The following is an 18,747-nucleotide window of genomic DNA, read 5'->3' as shown; positions in this document are numbered from 1 at the left end:
AACGGCGCAAAACACATCGTAGACACACCATAATTTCACAGTGAAAAATGACAGTTTTTTTGCAAAGTGCCTAGCTGTAGTTTTTTTAACCCTAGCCTGCCGGCACCTAGGGAAACCTAGCAAACCTATACATTTTTGTAAACTAGATGCCCAGGGAAATCCAGGATGGGGTAACTCTACTGGCTCTCACCAGGTTCTGTTACCCAGAATCCCTTGCAAACCTAAAAAAAGTTTTAAAAAAAAACACTTTTTCCTCACATTTCTGTGGTGGAAAGTTCAGGAATCTGCGTGGATCTACAAAATTCCACCCACCCCACGTTCCCCAAAGTCTTCCGAGAAAAATGGTACTTCACTTGTGTGGGTAGGATTAGTGCCCACGAAAGGAAACGGCACAAAACGCAACGTGGACACACTGCAATTTCACAGTGAAAAATGACCCGTTTTGTGCAAGGTGCCTAGCTGTAGTTTTTTAACCCTCCGGGTTCAAAATAAGCGTCAGGAAATCCATGGTCCTAAATTTGGGTAGCAGAGCGGACCAACCCGAGTCTGAGAGGCCTCAATATGGAGAGCTGAAATCACACGAGTCAATTACTTATATAGGGATAGAGCTGACCTCTTCCGTTCCCAAGACGGTCTTAAGGAACTATACCACCCTCCTTTCCCAAATCCAGACAGACCTTCGGCAATGGCAAAAACATTCCCTGTCTCTCCTAGGCCGCATCTCAGCAATTAAAATGAACATTTTACCCAAAGCTCTGTATGTCTTTCAAACTATACAAGCTTGGCCCCAAACCTGGGATCCTTCAGAAGATCCAAAGTTTAGTGGGCCACTTCATTTGGGCTGGGCATGCCCCCGCATGCGCAGGGACCTCTCCTTTAGACCCCGGATGAGAGAGGATTGGGCATCCTGAACTTCCTGGAATACTTCAGAGCTTTGCAGCTTCGACACTTCGTGGAGTGGAGCAGACCCGAGTCTGAAAAAAGGTGGCTGTTTCAGGAGTCTCCCGAGTAAAATGATACCTCACTTGTGTGGGTGTGGCAAGGGCCTGTGACAGGGAAGAGCCCAAAACATAGGGAATAAGGGTATATCACCGAGAATTCTAAGAGCTAAACTTAAAAAAAAAAGTTTCTGCATTGGACACACACAAGTGAGGTATCATTTTACTCCTCGAGACATTAGGGAGAATGCTGTGGGGTAGGACATTTGTGCCGGCACGGTGATTCCTCGCAAAATATGGGGAAAATGTGTTTTTTTCAGCTAAATTTGAGGTTTGCATGGCATTCTGGGTAGGAAAACGTTGGGGGATCCATGCAAGCCATACCTCATTGGACTCCCCTGGGTGTCTAGTTTTCAGGAATGTTTGGGCTTGGTACTTTCCCAAGATGGCCGCCGAACCCAAGGATAAAATCATAGGTTCCCCCCCAAAAAAACTAGGTAGTTTTGTTATAGGTAATTTTGAAGTCTCCACAGTACGATTTGGCCATTTCCTGTTGCAGCCACTATGCCTACCCACACAAGTAGGGTACCATTTTTATTGGGAGACCTGGGGGAATGCTGGGTGGAAGGAAATTTGTGGATCCATGCAGATTCCAGAACTTTCCCACACAGAAATTTGAGAAAAAAGCGATTTTTTCTGCAAAATTTGAGGTTTGCAGGGGATTCTGGGTAGGAAAATGTTGGGGAACTCACGCAAGCCATACCTCGCTGGACTCCTCGGGTGTCTAGTTTCCAGAAATATGTGGGTTTGGTAGGTTTCCCTAGATGGCCACCGAGCCCTGGACCAAAAACTCATGGGACCCCCCTTGCAAAACCAGGTTGGTTTGTGATAGGTAAGTTTTATGTCACCTCAATAGGTTTTGGGACCTTGCCTGTCGGGGGTCCTAGACCCACCTAAGCGAGTGAGGTACCATTTTTATTGGGAGACCTGGGGGAATGCTGGGTGGGAGGAAATTTGTGAAGCCACAAAGATTCCAGAACTTTCCCACACAGAAATTTGAGAAAAAAAAGTGTTTTTTTCTGCTAAATTTGAGGTTTGCAGGGGATTCTGGGTAAAAGAATGTTGGGGGACCCACGCAAGCCATATCTCCTTGTACTCCCCCAGGTGTCTTGTTTCCATAAATGTGTGGGTTATGTAGGTTTCCCCAGGTGGCCGCCGAGCCCCGGGCCAAAAACTCATGGGACCCCCCTTGCAAAACTAGGTTGGTTTGTGATGAACAAGTTACTTACCTTCGGTAACAGTGTATCTGTAAGAAACATTAGTAGTGATAGATTCCGTACCTTATAATTACCCCCAGGCATCAGGCTGGATCTGGAAAGTTTTCGTCAGCAGTACCCCTGCGCATCGGTAGGTGGCGTTGTGCGGCTACGCGTCCGTCGTCGGCATCGTGATCGCCGGGATGACGTCGCCGGCAGTACTTAGACGCCGCCCACGCTTGCTGACGTCAGTTCTGTACACGACTTTCCACGCCAGGAACGCAGAGCCATGCAAAATACTGACTACTGGTGCCTTTAATCTAGGGCCCTGAAAGGGATGACTTTAACCCTAGAAATCAGTTCGCAGAACAGAGAGGAAGGGTGGGGCGGTGAGGAATCTATCACTACTAATGGTTCTTACATAGTTACCGAAGGTTAGTAACTTGTTTATCTGAAAGAAACACGTAATAATAGATTCCTTACCTTAGAATAGATTAAGGGTGGGCGGAAATTGCGTAATCGCGTTACGCAAATCTTCGTGAGAACGCAAAAAATGATCGCGAACGCGCAGAAATATCGCGAAGACGCAGAAGTTTTTGTTTCGCCCGTTCGCGATGTTTTTTGCGTGATCGCGTTGCAAATGTGTCGGCAACTTGCCCATGCGGTCGCTAATGGGCGCAGCCATTTTGTTTTCACTTGTCCCGCCCGTTTGTGATGCTATTTCCTGTTCTGGGTCACGCAATGCATGCTTGCGCTTGTTCGTGTTAGGTATTTCCTGTTTGGGATCGCGTATTGCGTGTTCGCGATGCTTTTTGCGTGCTCGGGGGGAAAATATCTAGCGAACTTGCCCATGCGGTCGCAATGGGCGCGGCCATCTTGTTTTTCACTCTATGCTATGGTTCTGGGGCCTGCTTTCAATCCTCCCTATATCTTTTCAATCCTTTGCTTCTGCAAACTTTTTTTTGATCTTTTTTATTTATTATCTCTCTCTCTATTTTCCTGACTCTCTATTTTTTGTTTTTGTCTACTTTTTTTTTTGTTTTTTTAACTACTTTTTCACTCTTTTTCTATTACCTGATATTTCTGTTTTTTTACTTACTTTTTTAATTTTTACCTTTTCTTTTCCGCCCCCGCCTACCCCAGAACCATGGCAAAGGTCCACAGGGGGCATCGCAGCCTGAGCCGCGACCGCCTTCCTTGCGGAAGGCGGCGCCCACAAGGGGTGCAGGCACGGGCCTTATTTGGGGAGGTGGAGTTGCCTTTACTGGGTTTTTTTGTGCAGCGCCACCTCCCCTTAACCCTGGCAGCAGGCGGCAGGACTGGGTCCGGTTACGGACTCCGGGAGCGTCGGCAGCGGTGGGGGAAGGTGCGCCGGGCAGTGTTTTGCTGCTCGGGGGTCCGGCGCAGCCAGAACCAGCTGACGCACTGGTGGTCCGATATCCTGGACCAGGAGTGGAGGTCCCGGATCTTGGTGAGTAGCTATTTAATTGTTACTACTTTGTGTCTGTTCTTCTGCTGTGTTATATATTGCGAATATATTTTTTTTCCGACCAGCTAGAATGCTGCCGCTTACATACATTATAGGTAATTTACATTTAAAAGTCTTCTGTGATTGTTATGACACTGGTGCTCTGCGCTACTAATCTTGTTATTTGCAACTTTGCGTTTGCGCTCGTTTTGCGTGATTATGTAAGAGTTTATTTTAGAAAACTTAAGTTAGGCAATGCTAGAGTGACTCTAGTCCTTCCTTTGTCCTGTCACTAAGAGATGGGGTGGATTGATACTTAGGTTTAGTTACTTATTATAAGTTTGTAATTTTTTAGTAGTCTGCGACGCCCCCTCTATTACGTCACGTGCTGCTGAGTGCTGCTACTGCTTACCCCAGTCCTTAGTAGAACCTTTTGTAGTTTGTTCAGTGAGTGCTAATAGGCTTAGCACTAGCAGAACATCTGCATCAATGAACCAACAATTTTGTGTATGCAAAAATACAGGCCTATGTCCTCCATTTATGAATTTTTGAGGACTAAAAGAAGTGGAAATGCTTACTTAATGTACAATTGGCACGCCTGGAATAGTTGGGCTCGGTCAGTTGGTACGTACTATTTAGGCTTAGTTAGTATTCTGTAATCACAATGGAACACTGGATTAGTGTAGATAAATAATAACTAGTCGGTCCGCAAATCCCCAGATACTACTTGTCGACCAGATTAGATAGGTCAATTTTGTTTACACAAATGTTTTTTTGACAGTCTTATAAAAATATTTTATTTGTTTCACAGCAATCATCAATGTTGGTCTCTTCCTTTCTTATATCTTTCATGATCAGCACCCAGGGGCAAGAAGACGGGGGCAGAGTCGGAGGGAGCAGTTCCAGTACAGGAGGACCAGAACGAGGGCTCTTCTGCTGGCCCCAGTAAGTCTTCCTGTTTTTAATATTAATTCTTATTCACTAACTTTTACTGCACCGTATTTTTTTCCCCGAACTATTGTTTCCGTTTCCTAATGCTATTTTTTACCAACAATTACCCTTCGATCTAGATTATCTGTTTCTAGATTCTTGTTATCCCTGCCTCTAACTGCCTCTGCTATGACTCTGTACTACTACTATTAGTCTGTCTGTAGCTAAGCATGCCCAGTGGGCCACTCTTTATTTAAAAGGTTTTAAATAAAAATCAGATTCACCAGTAGCTCTAACTATTGATGAGTCCAGTCCTTTGGGTTGTCCTCATGTACTCCTTCTATTCTTCTTAATCTTTGAGGCTTTATTAATCTTGATGTTTTTCGACAATTCCCACCAACAAAATGGCCAACCAGATTTTACTATTTTGATAGGATAGGACATACTATTACTATTGGAGGGATATTCCACATACAGAACATTGCAGTTGCACAAGAAAATAGGATGTTGGTGATGGGAGGTTGGACCTTCCTCACACTCACACCTCAGTCAGAACAGAACCCACCACAATCCTCTGCCCGACTAGTTATTATAGTGTTTTATTACTATTAGCTCTCCGAACCCCCCCAATACCCAATGAGTAGACAACCCAGAACATAACACTCCCGACCTTTCAGTCGTGGAAGCAATGCACAAGCACAGTTTGCACACCCTTCCTTTCGCTCGCTCACTCGTGTAAGTCCATCCACACCAAATACCACCGAGTCTATGTAAGTACAAAAATTATTTTATTTGCAACTGACAAGCTATGTACGTTGTTCTATAATCAACAGCAAAATGCATGAGATTAAAACTATAAACATTGTTGCACTTAGTTACACTTACAAGTACAAGTCCATAGAACGAAGGGAAAAAAAAGCAAAATCAGGATTAATAAATAAGTGAACAGTTGTAGGAATAGGAATATAGTTTATGTAAAATTATAAATGAAGATCTGAGCGAATTATGTGGACCCCTCACCTTAGAAGAAGCTAGTACTGGTTACATCATGAGCTCTGCAAAGCTCTGGTTCTTAGAATGGAATCTTCCGTCTGTTAGGAGAAAAATGGTGCGCGTTAGTATATTGCAAGCATTTCTCAGTCGTGGCAAAAAGTGTAGCATTTTGGATAAGCAATATGGACTAACACCAGAACTCCATAACAAAGTGGCTTGTTTTGATTGACCTTGTACGCAGCGCTTAGACAGTAGCAGTATGAGCTCATGTGGGCTCAAAGGCGTCACTCTTTATACAACAAGCTGCGAGGTAGCGACGTGTGTGCTAAAATAAAAGACACAAAGGTAAAATGGTAGCATGGCTTGGGCTAACTAAGCAAAGACTAGAATGACTCTAGGGACCATATAACTACTAGTGTCTACTCTACTACTACCTGATTTGTACTAGTGATGTATGTTGTATATGTATGTATTACTATTAACTCATTTTTCAATCTTGCTAGTGAAAAATAGTGGGAGGTGGATATGACACCTAAAAAATGTGAAATGTTTTTTCAAGGCGCACTACCAACCACCAGTGCCGGGGCCAGCGGCAACGCGGCTGCTGACGGAGGAGAGGAGGAGGTGGCAGTTGCAGGAGGAGCTGCAGGGAGTGAGCCAGCAGCAGTGGCGGGCGGTGGTAAGTTAGATGCCTAATCCTTACTTATTGACATTACACTCACTGCAAGGGTGTACTGTATGATACTGTACAGTTGACTTACTAAGTAAGAGGTTGTTGTGAACGGTTGAAGACACCCTTTACTTAGCATTAGTAAAAGCATTAGTGGCGGGAGAGTTGTTGAGTAACCAATGGCCTCTTCTATCTGATGATTTCAACTCAGCTGTGAAAGTTTTATGGAGAAGACTAAAAGTCAGATCAGATAACCTTGATAGATGGGTTGAACGAAAAGGGAAAGAAGAGTGGAAGGAATAAGGAGGGGCGAGATTTAAGATTTATGACTGGCAGAGAAGGATTTGTGGGATGCATGCAGCATGCATACTGGTGGCTGATAGGAATCAGATGCATGGTTGGTTGAATGCCTGAAACTCCCACAAATGTTAAAGTCCAAGAAAGTGGGAGGATAGTACATACATACCACAAATGTTATGTGCTTGCTTGTGCTACCGTGACACTATGTGTAGAAATATTTGTCTTACTGCTTTGCTAAGAGCATATTTTATAATAGTCTTGTTTTTTCTTCTTCATATATAGCTACTCCTTCCAAGGGGAAACCTGACCGGAAGGAGTTGGCAGCCAAGGCCCGGTGTTGGAAACTGTAGGCAATACAGAACGAATATCAACGGCTGGTGGTCCTGGAAGAGGAGGAGGAGGCGGCAGCAGCTGCAGCCTCCTCCAATGCCTCAGGCCCCAGCCACCGCCCTCCAGTGGTACGGCGCCACCGTCTGGCAGCCACCCACCGCCGCCCCTCCATCAGTGCTGCCCCCCCCCGTGGATGCAACTGCCGCGCATTGAAGCACCGTGTTGCCCGCCTGGAGGAGCAAGTTTGTGTCCTCCTGAAAAAAGCCCGCCGAACTTAGACCCCGTTCTTATTGCCCCTTTTTAAATTATTCTTGGGGTGGGTGGGATCCGGGCGTTGGGTTTGCTCTTTTGGGCAATTTGACATTTTCTTTACGGACATTGGTTGCGGTTAGGGAGAGGGGTGGGTCAGGTGTGGGATTTTTTTTACATAGTTTATTTTTGTTAGGGTACTTAATAATATATTTCTACTTAAGTTTACAAACGATGTTGTTAATGTTTTCTGGGTGGGGTTACTGTTTTACATCACACTGTATCCTTCTTTCCTTGCTGGTGCAGGGCCGCACACAGCCAGTGTTTGATTTTAATAATTGGATGACTTTGTAAGACAGAAACAGATAGATGCGGCACCCCACAGTTGGACGTGATGTGGTCCGCAGCAGGACTTCTGTCTGGCAGTACAATGGATGATGTTGATAGTTACCTCCTCCTGTGTCTTTTTGTGCACCTAAAAGCAAATAAGTAGGGGAGAAGAACATCAGTGAAATGTTGCATTTGTTGTTGTGGTTCAATTCCTACTAGTACAAACAAGAAAATAGAAGATATAGTGTAGCCATTTGTGAGACTTTGTCAACAAGGGCTACGGTATACTACTTACTGTGTACAGTATAAACACACTACACTCTCAGGAAGGGTAGGAAAGAATAAGAACAACCACAAAAATACAAATGTAATGAAAGGGAGCTGCTGCTGGCAAAGGGGATGGATGGAAGCAGTAAGCCAATAGGAAAACCGTGCAGGCCCATATTAACTCCCACCAGAAAAGGCCACAAGCGACATGGACACTCACAAGCAACAAGCTGGAGGCCTGGCAATCAATGAACTGCCAAAAGGCCTTTAAAGAAGCCAGGCAAAAGAATGCATGCTAAACCACACTGCTGTGCCTTTTTAATGCAATAAAATGCAAAAACGAAAATCCACAGAGCAAAACAAGGTCTGCAGGGTGCACACCAACACACCAGGCACACACACAACAAAGGCATTTCTTTAACACACCCCCAAAAACAGAAATCCCCCCAAAAAACACATTTTCCAACTCAATCCAAAGCCATCCATGCCATAAATGATGTTTGAAAAACATTCAATACACACCAAAGGAACAGTTGCTTCATCGTGCACCCACCCATGACTAGCTCTGGGCCTACTGGCTACCCCCAACAATTTAAAAAAAAGAATGATAAGTACCAAAATTGTAGTTGCAGCAACTGCAATGCCCCCAATCAAACAGACACAACACCAACTTACTTGTAAAATATCAAAATCAAAAGTCTTCAAATCCAATGATAATGATGCAGCAGACACAAAGAGTGATCCTTCCAGCTGAAATCCAAAGGCAGAATGAACAGGAGATGGACAAAGCACTGGGAGGAGCCTGATGGACAGGAACAGGAAGTTGGAGACTCTGTGGCACTTTAAAAGGACTCCTTGCACAAAAAAGGACAGCCAAATGTCAATCAGAGGAGTTTTTTCCATCCAAATCATCATTTAGAGGTTTTATGTAACTAGAGTTAATATTCTTCTCCAAATCGAAAATTTGGCGTGTTCGCGATCGCGACCTTCACCACACTTCTGCCGGATGTCGATAGCGCGCCCAAATTGATGTGTTCGCGATCTCATGGTCTTTGTCGCGGTAGAGATTGATGTGGTTGCGACCTCACGCTGGAAAATGACGTGTTTGCGATCGCAGACTCTCGCGGTGTCTGATGGCGAGGGGAATGACGTGATCGCGATCGCTAACTTTCAACGGGATAGCGCGACTGGCTATCAACATCTTGTGGCGCACGTGAACGGATTGGAAAACTCATCGGCGAACGCTGGTAAAGCGATCGCGCGCGAGAATGCATTTTTAACGCGCGAACAAGAAAAATACTTCCGTTTCGCGGCAGGTTGCAAAAGTTTGGGCATTTTCCGCTCTCCGCGGAGCGCGAAAATGTCAAAATATCGCAATTCCGCCAGCGGAATGGAATTTGATGCCCATCCTTAGAATAGATAGATACCCCAGCAATACCAACCCTGGTGGTGGGTCTGCGAACCAAGATCACACCAGAAAGTCCTGGAGAACAGCACGGCCAAAAAAGCCGTCCCTCCGGACTTGGCTGTCCAGGCAATAATGTTTTGTAAATGTGCACAGCGATGCCCACGTAGCTGCCTGACTGATATCTTGCAGGGGGAAACCCCGTCCCAATGCAGTAGTGGCTGCAATTGCTCTAGTGGAATGAGCAGGCAGCCCCACCGGAGGCTCTTTTTTAGCCAAAGAATAACAGGCTTTGATGCACCCAGCAGGATAGTCATCTTGTGCACTGCCCGACCTTTCTTGGTGCCAACTTAGCCAACAAAGAGTTGGTCATCCACCCGGAACTGTTGTGTTCGGTGGCGGTAAAACGAAAGTGCACGTTGTGGGTCCAGACAGTGGAGCCTTTCTTCGTCTCTGGAAGGATATGGAGGTGGGAAGCAAGCGGGCATGGAAACAGTCTACCCAATATGAACAGACGTGACAACTTTTGGCAAAAAAGAAGGCCGGGGCCTGAGCACCACCTTGTCCGGATGAATGGAAAGGAAAGGAGGATTACATCAAAGAGCCTGGAGCTCACTCACTCGCCTAGCAGAGGTAATGGCAACCAGGAAGGCAGTCTTCAGAGTCAAAAGACGAAGAGGACAGTTGTGAAGAGGCTCGAAAGGAGCGCACATCAGATGAGTTAGAACTAGATTCAAGTCCCACTGTGGCATCACAAATGGAATTGGAGGGAAAGGTCTGTAATGCCTTTGGGAAATCTATTTTTAACAGGGGACTTCAAAAGAGAGGGTTGATCAGGTAGTCTGAGAAAGGCCGAAATGGCAGAAAGATAGCCTTTAATAGTGCCCAGAGCAGAGCCCTGCTGGGACAAAGAAAGAAGGAACAAAAGGACCACGGAAAGAGGAGCAGAAAGGGGATCCACAGCCTTTGCTGTGCACCACAAATTTGTTCCACCTGCAAGCGTATACCACTTTAGTGGAGGGACGCCTGGCTGCCAGAATGACATCACAGACTTCAGGAGGCAAGTCAAAGGGAATCAAATGCCGCCGCTCAATCTCCACACAAGGAGGTGGAGACTGGACAGGTTTGGGTGCAGGAACGTCCCATGTTGCTGCAACAGAAAATCCTCCCGAAGAGGCAGATGAATCGGGGGATCCATGCTCATACTGAGTAGCTCAGGATACAAAACTCTTCTAGCCCAGTCCGGCGCCACAAGAATGACTTGGGCCCAGTCCCGTCTGATCTTCTTCAGCACTCTGGGCAGAAGTGGTATAGGCGGAAAGGCCAGAGGTGCAGAGCCTCCTGACATAGGCTCCACAACCCCACCCCGCCCTGCTTGTTGCAATACCACATGGCGGTGGTGTTGTCCGTGAACACCTGCACTACGCTCCCCTTGACAGAGGGAAGGAATGCCTTCAGTGCAAGATGGATCGCCCAAAGCTCCTGAAGGTTGATATGGAGCTTGGACACCGCCGGAGACCAGAGGCCTCTGATCTCTGCCTCTCCCATGTGGCCACCCCATCCCAGGAGGGAAGCATCCATCACCACTGTGTTGTCCGGTTGGGGAAGGGAGAGGGATCTGCCCCTGACCCAATGCTGGTTCATGAGCCACCACTGCAACTGCTGTGCAGTGCCCTCCGAGATCTGGATGTGTCTGGACAGGTCCCCATGATGCTGCGCCTACTGAAACTTCAGGTCCCACTGCAGAGCCCGCATATGCCATCTGGCATGGTTGATCAGCAGGATGCAGGAGGCCATGAGGCCATGAGGCCCAGCAGCCTCAGGGTAATCCAGACCGAAACCCTGGACAAGGGCTGAAAGATTGGAATCATAGCCCGAATGCCCCGGACTCGCTGTTTAGGAGGATAAACCCAAAACTGCGCCGTATCCAGAACCGCTCCGATGAAAAGGAGCTGCTGAGGTCGACCGTAGTCTGGAGGTGGGAGACGACTGCCTTGGGTGAGCCCCCCTTCATCAGCCAGTCGTCAAGATAGGGGAAGACTGAAACCCCTGATCTGTGCAGATGAGCTGCGACCACCGCCATCACTTTTGTGAACACCTAAGGGGCGCTGGTAAGGCCAAAAGGGAGCTCAGTGAACCGAAAGTGCTCGTGGCCAACCGTGAACCGTGGGTAACGCCGGTGGGCCGGCAGGACGGGAATATGAAAGTAGGCGTCCTGCAAGTCTAACGCTACCATCCAGTCTTGCGGGTCTAGGCCAGACCTGAGCCAATGTGAGCATCTTGAACTTCTCCTTCCGGAGGAAGCGATTGACGTTCCGAAAGTCTAAGATAGGACACAGGCCCTTGTCCTTCTTTGGAACCACGAAGTAGGGGGAATACCAACCACGACCTACTTCGGGCATCGGAACGCGCTCGATGGCCCCCTTGGACAAGAGGGCCGCAACTTCCTGCTGGAGAAGCGTCAAGGGATCCCCTGAGATGCGGTGATACTGAGGTGGCATGGCTGGAGGGGTAGTCTCGAAGGGGAGGGAGTAGCCCCTTCGGACAATTTGCAGCACCCACTGGTCCGAAGTGATGGTGCGCCAGTGGGGGAGATGATGGCGAATCCGTCCACCCACTGGCGTTTGATGGACCTGAAAGGACGGACTAGGAAGGCTTTGCAGTGGATGCCGTGGGGTTGGAGGTGGACTGACAGCCCGCTGGCCCCCTGAACCGCCTCGACGGTTCCCACGTCCGCGCTGAGGAAGTTGCTGCGCCGGCCTGTGGCCCTGCGAACGTAGTGGGGCGCCCCTTCCACGGCCACAAAAGGAGCGAAAGGCAGAGGAGGCCGAGTGGCCGACAGGCCCAAGGACTTGGCCGTAGCCCGTGAGTCCTTAAAGCACTCCAGCGCACTATCTGCCTTATTGCCAAAAAGGCGAATGCCATCAAAGGGCATGTCCATCAGGGTATTCTGGACATCCCCCGAAAAGCCAGTTGTTCTCAGCCAGGCATGGTGCCTAAGCGCCACCATCGTGGAAATCGCCCCAAAGAGTCGGCCCATGGCAGTAAGAAACTCTTGCACCTAGGCAGGCGTCGCCGCCAGACCCGGGAAGGGCGGGTAGGCCGGTGGTGATATCCTAGGAACTGCCGGAGCTGTGGGGGTGGCACCTCCTGCACCCTCAGCCGTGACAGGCGAGGGGAAGTCGAAGAGTGACGACGCTTCTTCGACTTCTTCTTGAAATGCTTGGACTTACCTGACCCAGAGTGCAAAGACTTAGATCCAGAAGAATGATGGTGACGACTCCGCGACCGGTCACTCGACCTCCCACGGGACCGGGACCTTGAACGGCGCGGAGCCGACTGCCGGACATCCAGCAACTTTCGGGACCGCTCCCGCAACTTTTTCGGTGCCATGGCCCGGCAGACGGGGAAAGACTTGGAGTCGTAGTCGCGCCCCAGGCAGTAGAGACACTCACAGTGTGGGTCCGTCACCGACATCATGCAGTGACAGTCCCCACAGTTCTTAAACCCGGGCATCCCCAAGACACCAGCAGTCGATTGACTCAAGAAAGAGGAGACAAAAAATCTCCAAAAACTCAGTCAAAAAATGACTGGGGTTACTAGCTCTTACCGGATCTGCGCTTGCCGGCGCGGAAAAAGAAAGAACTGACATCAGCGTGCGTGGGCGGCGTCTAAGTACTGCCCGCAACGTCATCCCGGCGATCACGATGCCGACAACGGATGCGGAGCCGCACAACGCCACCTACCGACACGCAGGGGTACTGCTGATGAAAACTTTCCGGATCCAGCCTGACGCCTGGGGGTAATTCTAAGGTAAGGAATCTATCACTACGTGTTTCTTTCAGATTCTAAATTTAGGGGCATTAAAGGGTTGTGCGGGTCGGGACCAATGTGTGCCTTCCTTGGGGTAGGTACACCCCCTATTATGCCACCCTCCAATGGGAGGGGGCATGAGTCTCTTCCTAATTGGCTGAGTCCCCAATCTTCAAGACAGAGGGCACTGAGATGTGTGCTTCACCTCGCCTCACCCATCTGAGGGGAGGGGTTGCCAAAGGTGGGCCCACCTCTCTTCCAAGCTTGGATTTTCCGCTGATTCTCCCACCCTAATTTGGGGCCGGAACCAGTGGGAGCCAGTTGCTGGGGGCAGCTAAAGTCAGTGACAGCTTCCAATGATGGCAGGCTATTGAAGCTTCCCCTTTCGTAGACCCAGCCCATCCTGGTGGAGGAGGCATGAAACCTCTGCCCAGGGTGGGCTTTGTTTCTGGACCCAGAGAGCAGAGGCTCTCTACCCAGCGGTCCAAAAACCTGTCTTCTGGTGGCAAATGGCAGGCAGCCATTCAGGAACCACACCAGGGATGGTTGATTTTGAGGGGGCCATCTCTAAGATGCCCTCTGAGTGCATTTTACATTAAATCCCACACTGGAGTAAGCGTGGGTTTAATGTGCTGAGAAGTGTGCTACCAAACTTCCCAGTTTTAGTAAAGCAATTATGGGGCTGTGGAGTTCATAATGATCATCTTCCAGACCATATATTCATTATGGCTTTACCACATTTACAATGTCTAAGAATGGACTTAGACACTGTAGGGGTACACTGTATCTCCCCCTTAGGACTAGTGCACCCTGCAAGAGGGATGAATTACCTAGGCCTCAGGCAGTGGGTTGCAGGCATGGCACACAGGAATGTGTGCCATATCGACTCTTCACTTTTCTCTGCACCAAAACACACAACCTGCAGTGGCAGGGTGTGTGTTAAGGTGCAGGGCCTCTAAGGGTGGTGCAATTGGTGCTGCAGCTGCAGCCCTTAGAGGCCTTCCCTAGTCACAGTGCTCTTGGTACCCATGGTACCCTTTACAAGGAGTTTACCTGTGGCCAGGGATGTGCCAATTGTGGCTACAGAGGTATAGTCTTGGGAAAGAACACAGGTCCTGGAAACCTGATTGGCAGGGAACCAGGGCACATCAGGTCAGATTTCATCAGATGTCAGGCAAACATTGGGGGGTAACTGTGCAAAAAGGGGCACTTTCTTACAGCTCAAAACTGTGATTATTGCATTTATTGTGATTTTTTCATATTGCGAAAAGACTTTACTTTGTTCCCCAAGTTCTTGGTCTAAATATTTATATAAAAACAAATACTATTTTTCTAATTTGCTGGCACATGCATCAAAAATGCCATTTGCGATTCCTTATTAGCGAAAAATAAGGATTAACTAATAAGGAATAGCAAAAGGCTATGCATGTAGAAATCGCTTAAAAAATAGCAATTTCTAAACAGTCCTTAATTGCGACTCACAAATTGCGAGTCGCAATTAAAGAATACCTCCCCATTCAGGCCCATAGGAATGAATGGGAAGAGATTCTCAATTTGCGATTCTCAATTAAAGAATGGCAAATTGAGAATGCAATTTCAAGGGTGCCAGGGTGTCAAAAGGACACCCTGTTGCACCCCTGAAATCTGCATATGAGTACATCTTGCACACACACATGCCCCAAGGGCATGTGTGTGTGTAAAATGGAACTTTGAAAAAAGCACTTAAGTGCATTTTTCAATGTTTTTGCAAATTACCATGAAGTTCATGGTAATTTGCTCCCCCTATTAGCGAAATCGCTAATATTTTTACTTTCATGCATTGCATTTAAGGAATCTCAATTTGAGATTCCTTAAATGCAATCGCAATTTAAGGAATCGCAATTTAGAGATTCTTTATTTTGCTATTTTTGCATTTGGGATGATGCATCCCAAATGCAAAAATACCGGGAGCAAAGGGTCAGATTCTGAGAATCTGCCCGTTTGCGACCGGTTTTTGTTTTGATGCATGTGGGCCTTAGAGATTACTTAAATTGCGCTTTTTGCATTTGGGATGATGCATCCCAAATGCAAAAATACAGGTAGCAAAGGGGCAGATTCTCAGAATCTGCCCGTTTGCGACCAGTTTTTGCTTTGATGCATGTGGGTCTTGGTCTCTATTGGTGTGGGTATCATTTATTGCCTTAGTGAGTACCACAAATGCTTAGCACTACCCTCTGATAAGCCTAACTGCTCGCCCACACTACTACAAAATATTAGTATTATCTACTTTTGCCGATGTAAACCGATAAGGGTCTACTCAACCTCTCTACACAGTGTACTGCATTGTGGTGTGCTAAGTAGAGGGATGGGTTTCCTCCAGCCACCAACGGCAAACTGAGGTTGAGGACGTCAGCAGTCCTCCACACCATCATTGCTAATGAAGCTCCCTCCTCTGTAGCTATGGTAGGAGCAGAAGATATACCAGTATTTGGACAGGTGCCCAGTCCACTGGCTTCACCCAGATTCTCACACCCCCAATGGGATCTTCAGAAGGCTGGCATTTTTCAGGGTCCACCGATCCCTACCATTCCTCTTCGAGTCCCAGACCGTAGGAATAAAGCTCAGGCTCTGGGCTGGACGGCATGAAGCCAGATGGCTCCTGAGTTGGCTGACGCCGTCGACTCTATGTTGGAGTCGAGGATGGTGCCGCCGCTTAAGGGGACGAGGAGAAGGTCTAGGTGGTACAACTGGTGCCAGTCCATATCCATCAGTGGATCTTTGGGGCCTGACGGGTTGCCGGACCGGAGCCATTGGCATGGATCCAGAAAGGGCCCCTTCTGAACTCGCCAGGCCCAAAGAGACACCAGTTTGAACGAGCTGCCCAAATATGAGTTGCATTGTCCAACAAATTCTCAAAGCTTGTCGATGGTCGGTCCGGTTCCAGGAAACTCGGGGAGGCACAATGCCGACACAAACGCTGGCTCAACTGCAGAACAAGGCCTTAAGAGGCAACACTCCTTCGCCTTGTTGGCTGATAAACAAGGAGAAGTTAAAGCACGCTTCAACTTTTGTTTATGTCTGGACAGACCCGAGTGGCTTGACGACTTGGAATGCGATGACGATCTCGGGCTCCGCAACTTCTTCCAGGATCTTGCTCTCTATCAGGACCTAAATTGTTGTGGCGTCGCACATCGAGCCACAAAAAGCTGGAGGCATCACTCCCATCAAGGTCATTGGGTGCATGGCGCGGCAGTCGGGACAGGTTATCGGGTCACAGCCCGAGGCACCAAAGGCAAACAAGGTGCCGGTCTGTCACGTCTGCCGGTAACAGGCACCTCATGGCTTAAAGCCAGCCTTCTTAGATGACATATTCCTGCACACCAGGAGGATATCCTCAAAGAAGAGAACACAATACTGAAAAAATCTAGTCATATAATGATTAAGAGGTATCTCTTCCGGTATCTGAGCCGACTGGCGCGGAAAGAAAAGAACGGACGTCAGCGCATGTGGGTGGCATCTGTATAGGCACAGTGAATGTCATTTCTAGTGTCAACGATCCTATGTGGAGCTGATCAATGCCACCTACAAGTATGCAGGGGTACTGCTCACAAAAAAAATCCAGATAAAGTCTGACACCTTGGGATAAGTATAAGGTAAAATAATCTGCGCTAGAAGTTTCTATCAGATAACAGAACACTAAGATAGTGAGCAGCTCAAAGGGGCTCTCTTTGGGGTACTTAAAGCCAACACAATAATTTCTTTCATTGAACACTGCCCATTCACTTGCTTTTGAAAAATGAGGTACTCACAAAACTCAGTTGCTATTCCTCCTCTTTTCTTGTGGGGAACGGTAAAAACAGCACATTTTGTACCAGGTGGCACCATGTTATCACATGAGGAAGGAGCAGTCTTTTGAGACCCAGATTCCAGGAATAAATCAACCTAAATAATTTGTTCTAAGGTCAGGTTACTTATTATAAATGGTAGCATTTAGCTTTGCTGTACTCTGAAACAAGGACGACGAAACTGCAACTGAATGAGTACTTAATAAGTCTTTAACAGATGCATACATAAGAACAGTGTGTAATTGATTTTCAAAAAGTATCTTCTATATTCAAAAATGTAAATAATGCATTAATGTTTAAAAGCTGTTGAATAAAACTTCAGTAATGATGAAATAAAAAGTGCAGTCTACAATGGCCCTATTATGTCTGCTACTGAGACTGTTAAAGTATACAATGCATGCCATACAATATCTGATTCACAAAAGTAGTAAAATTGCACTTGGTAATATGCGTTATAAATGTTGGAGGTCAGGTTAACTACTGATATGTATGTTTTATTCTTAAACAGCTACTACTTACGCTGGTCCATAGTCGCATACAAACAACACTGCATTCCCTAATGGTGAACACTTCTTAGCAGCACAACCAAGCTTGTAACTCTCAGCCCACACAACCTAAAAGAAACCACATATTTAGTTTTTAATTACCAAACTGTATATAGTTCATCATTTGATTGTTTTACTGAAATATTTAGCTTAAAATACAACCATGTGCAATCATTGGCAAATCGAACAGGTCTAGTTGTGTTTGCAGATTTATTTGTTTCGTCAATGCTTGTTTCATTTAATGAATCTTAATAAAGCAAAAGAAAAAAATGGACATCCTAAGTCAATCAATCAATCAATCAGGGGTTTGTACAGCGCTATACTCACCCGTTAGGGTCTCAAGGCGCTGGGAGAGGGGTTTGTGCAGCTCTGTTGGGGTCATTCGAAGAGCTAGGTCTTGAGGTCTTTCCTGAATTGGCTCAGTGTAATGCTTCTCCTGAGGTGGAGGGGTAGCTCGTTCCATGTCTTGGCTGCAAGGTAGGAGAAGGACCTTCCACCCACTCTGTTCCTGTGGAAACGTGAGACGATGGCTAGGGAGAAGTCGGCAGAGCGGAGATTTCTCTTCAGGGCATGGAAGGAGATGCGGTTGTTGAGGTTTTGTGGTCCTATGTTGTGGAGGGCCTTGTAGATGTGCATGAGCAGCTTGAAAGTTATTCTTCTTTCGACGGGGAGCCGGTGGAGGTCACAGAGGAGTTGGGTGATGTGGTGTGCCTTGGACTATCGAGGATTAGTCTGGCTGCTGTGTTCTGATCAGTCTGGAGTTTGTGGAGGAGTTTTTTGTTGATTCTGGCATTGAAGGCATTACCGTAATCCAGTCTGCTGGTAATGAGTGCATGAGTGACCGTTTTCCTGGAGTAAGAGGGCATCCGTTTGAATGTTTTTCGTAGTATGCGGAGGGTGTTGAAGCATGCAGAGGAGACGTCGTTGATCTGGCAATTCATAGTAAGCGATAAGTCCAGTATGATGCCTAGGTTATGTGCATGGTCTGTCCGGGTGGGTGGGTTTCCGAGGGTGGGGGGGTGGCACTAGGTGTCGCCCCATGCAGAGGGGGTGGAGCCGAGGATGAGGACTTCTGTTTCCACTGAGTTGAGTTTCAGGCAGCTGTTCTTCATCCAGGCTTTCATCCCTTCTTGGAAGTTGTGCCTGGCGATGTCAGGTTCCTTGGTGAGGGAGAGAATGAGTTGGGTATCATCAGTGTAGGAGACGATGTTGAGCCCATGGTTTTTGACAATGGTTGCGAGGGGGGCCATGTAGACATTGAAAAGGGTGGGGCTGAAGAAGGATCCTTGGGGTACTCTGCATCTGGTCTCTTGTGGTTCGGATAGGAAGGGCGGGAGTCTTATTCTCTGTGTTCTGCCATTGGGAAATGAACGTATCCAGTCTACGGCCTTTGCTTAGATGCCGGCTTTGTGGAGTCTGGTGGCTAGTG

General features: G+C 47.5%; 1 protein-coding gene across 1 annotated transcript in view; it reads right to left on the bottom strand.

Annotated features, from left to right (window-relative positions):
- The window catches only part of LOC146855200 (GLIPR1-like protein 1), an 858,145-nt gene that overhangs the window by 525,437 nt on the left and 313,961 nt on the right, over positions 1-18,747 (bottom strand). Inside the window, exon 3 of the mRNA XM_085651091.1 lies at positions 17,293-17,387. Within this exon, the coding sequence (XP_085507217.1) occupies positions 17,293-17,387 (95 nt within the window). The remainder of the gene's footprint in view (positions 1-17,292; positions 17,388-18,747) is intronic.

The sequence above is a fragment of the Triturus cristatus genome, chromosome 4_1 (assembly GCF_964204655.1).
Source record: "Triturus cristatus chromosome 4_1, aTriCri1.1, whole genome shotgun sequence".
Taxonomy (NCBI): Eukaryota; Metazoa; Chordata; class Amphibia; order Caudata; family Salamandridae; genus Triturus; species Triturus cristatus.
This window is presented reverse-complemented; position numbering and strand designations above follow the sequence as displayed.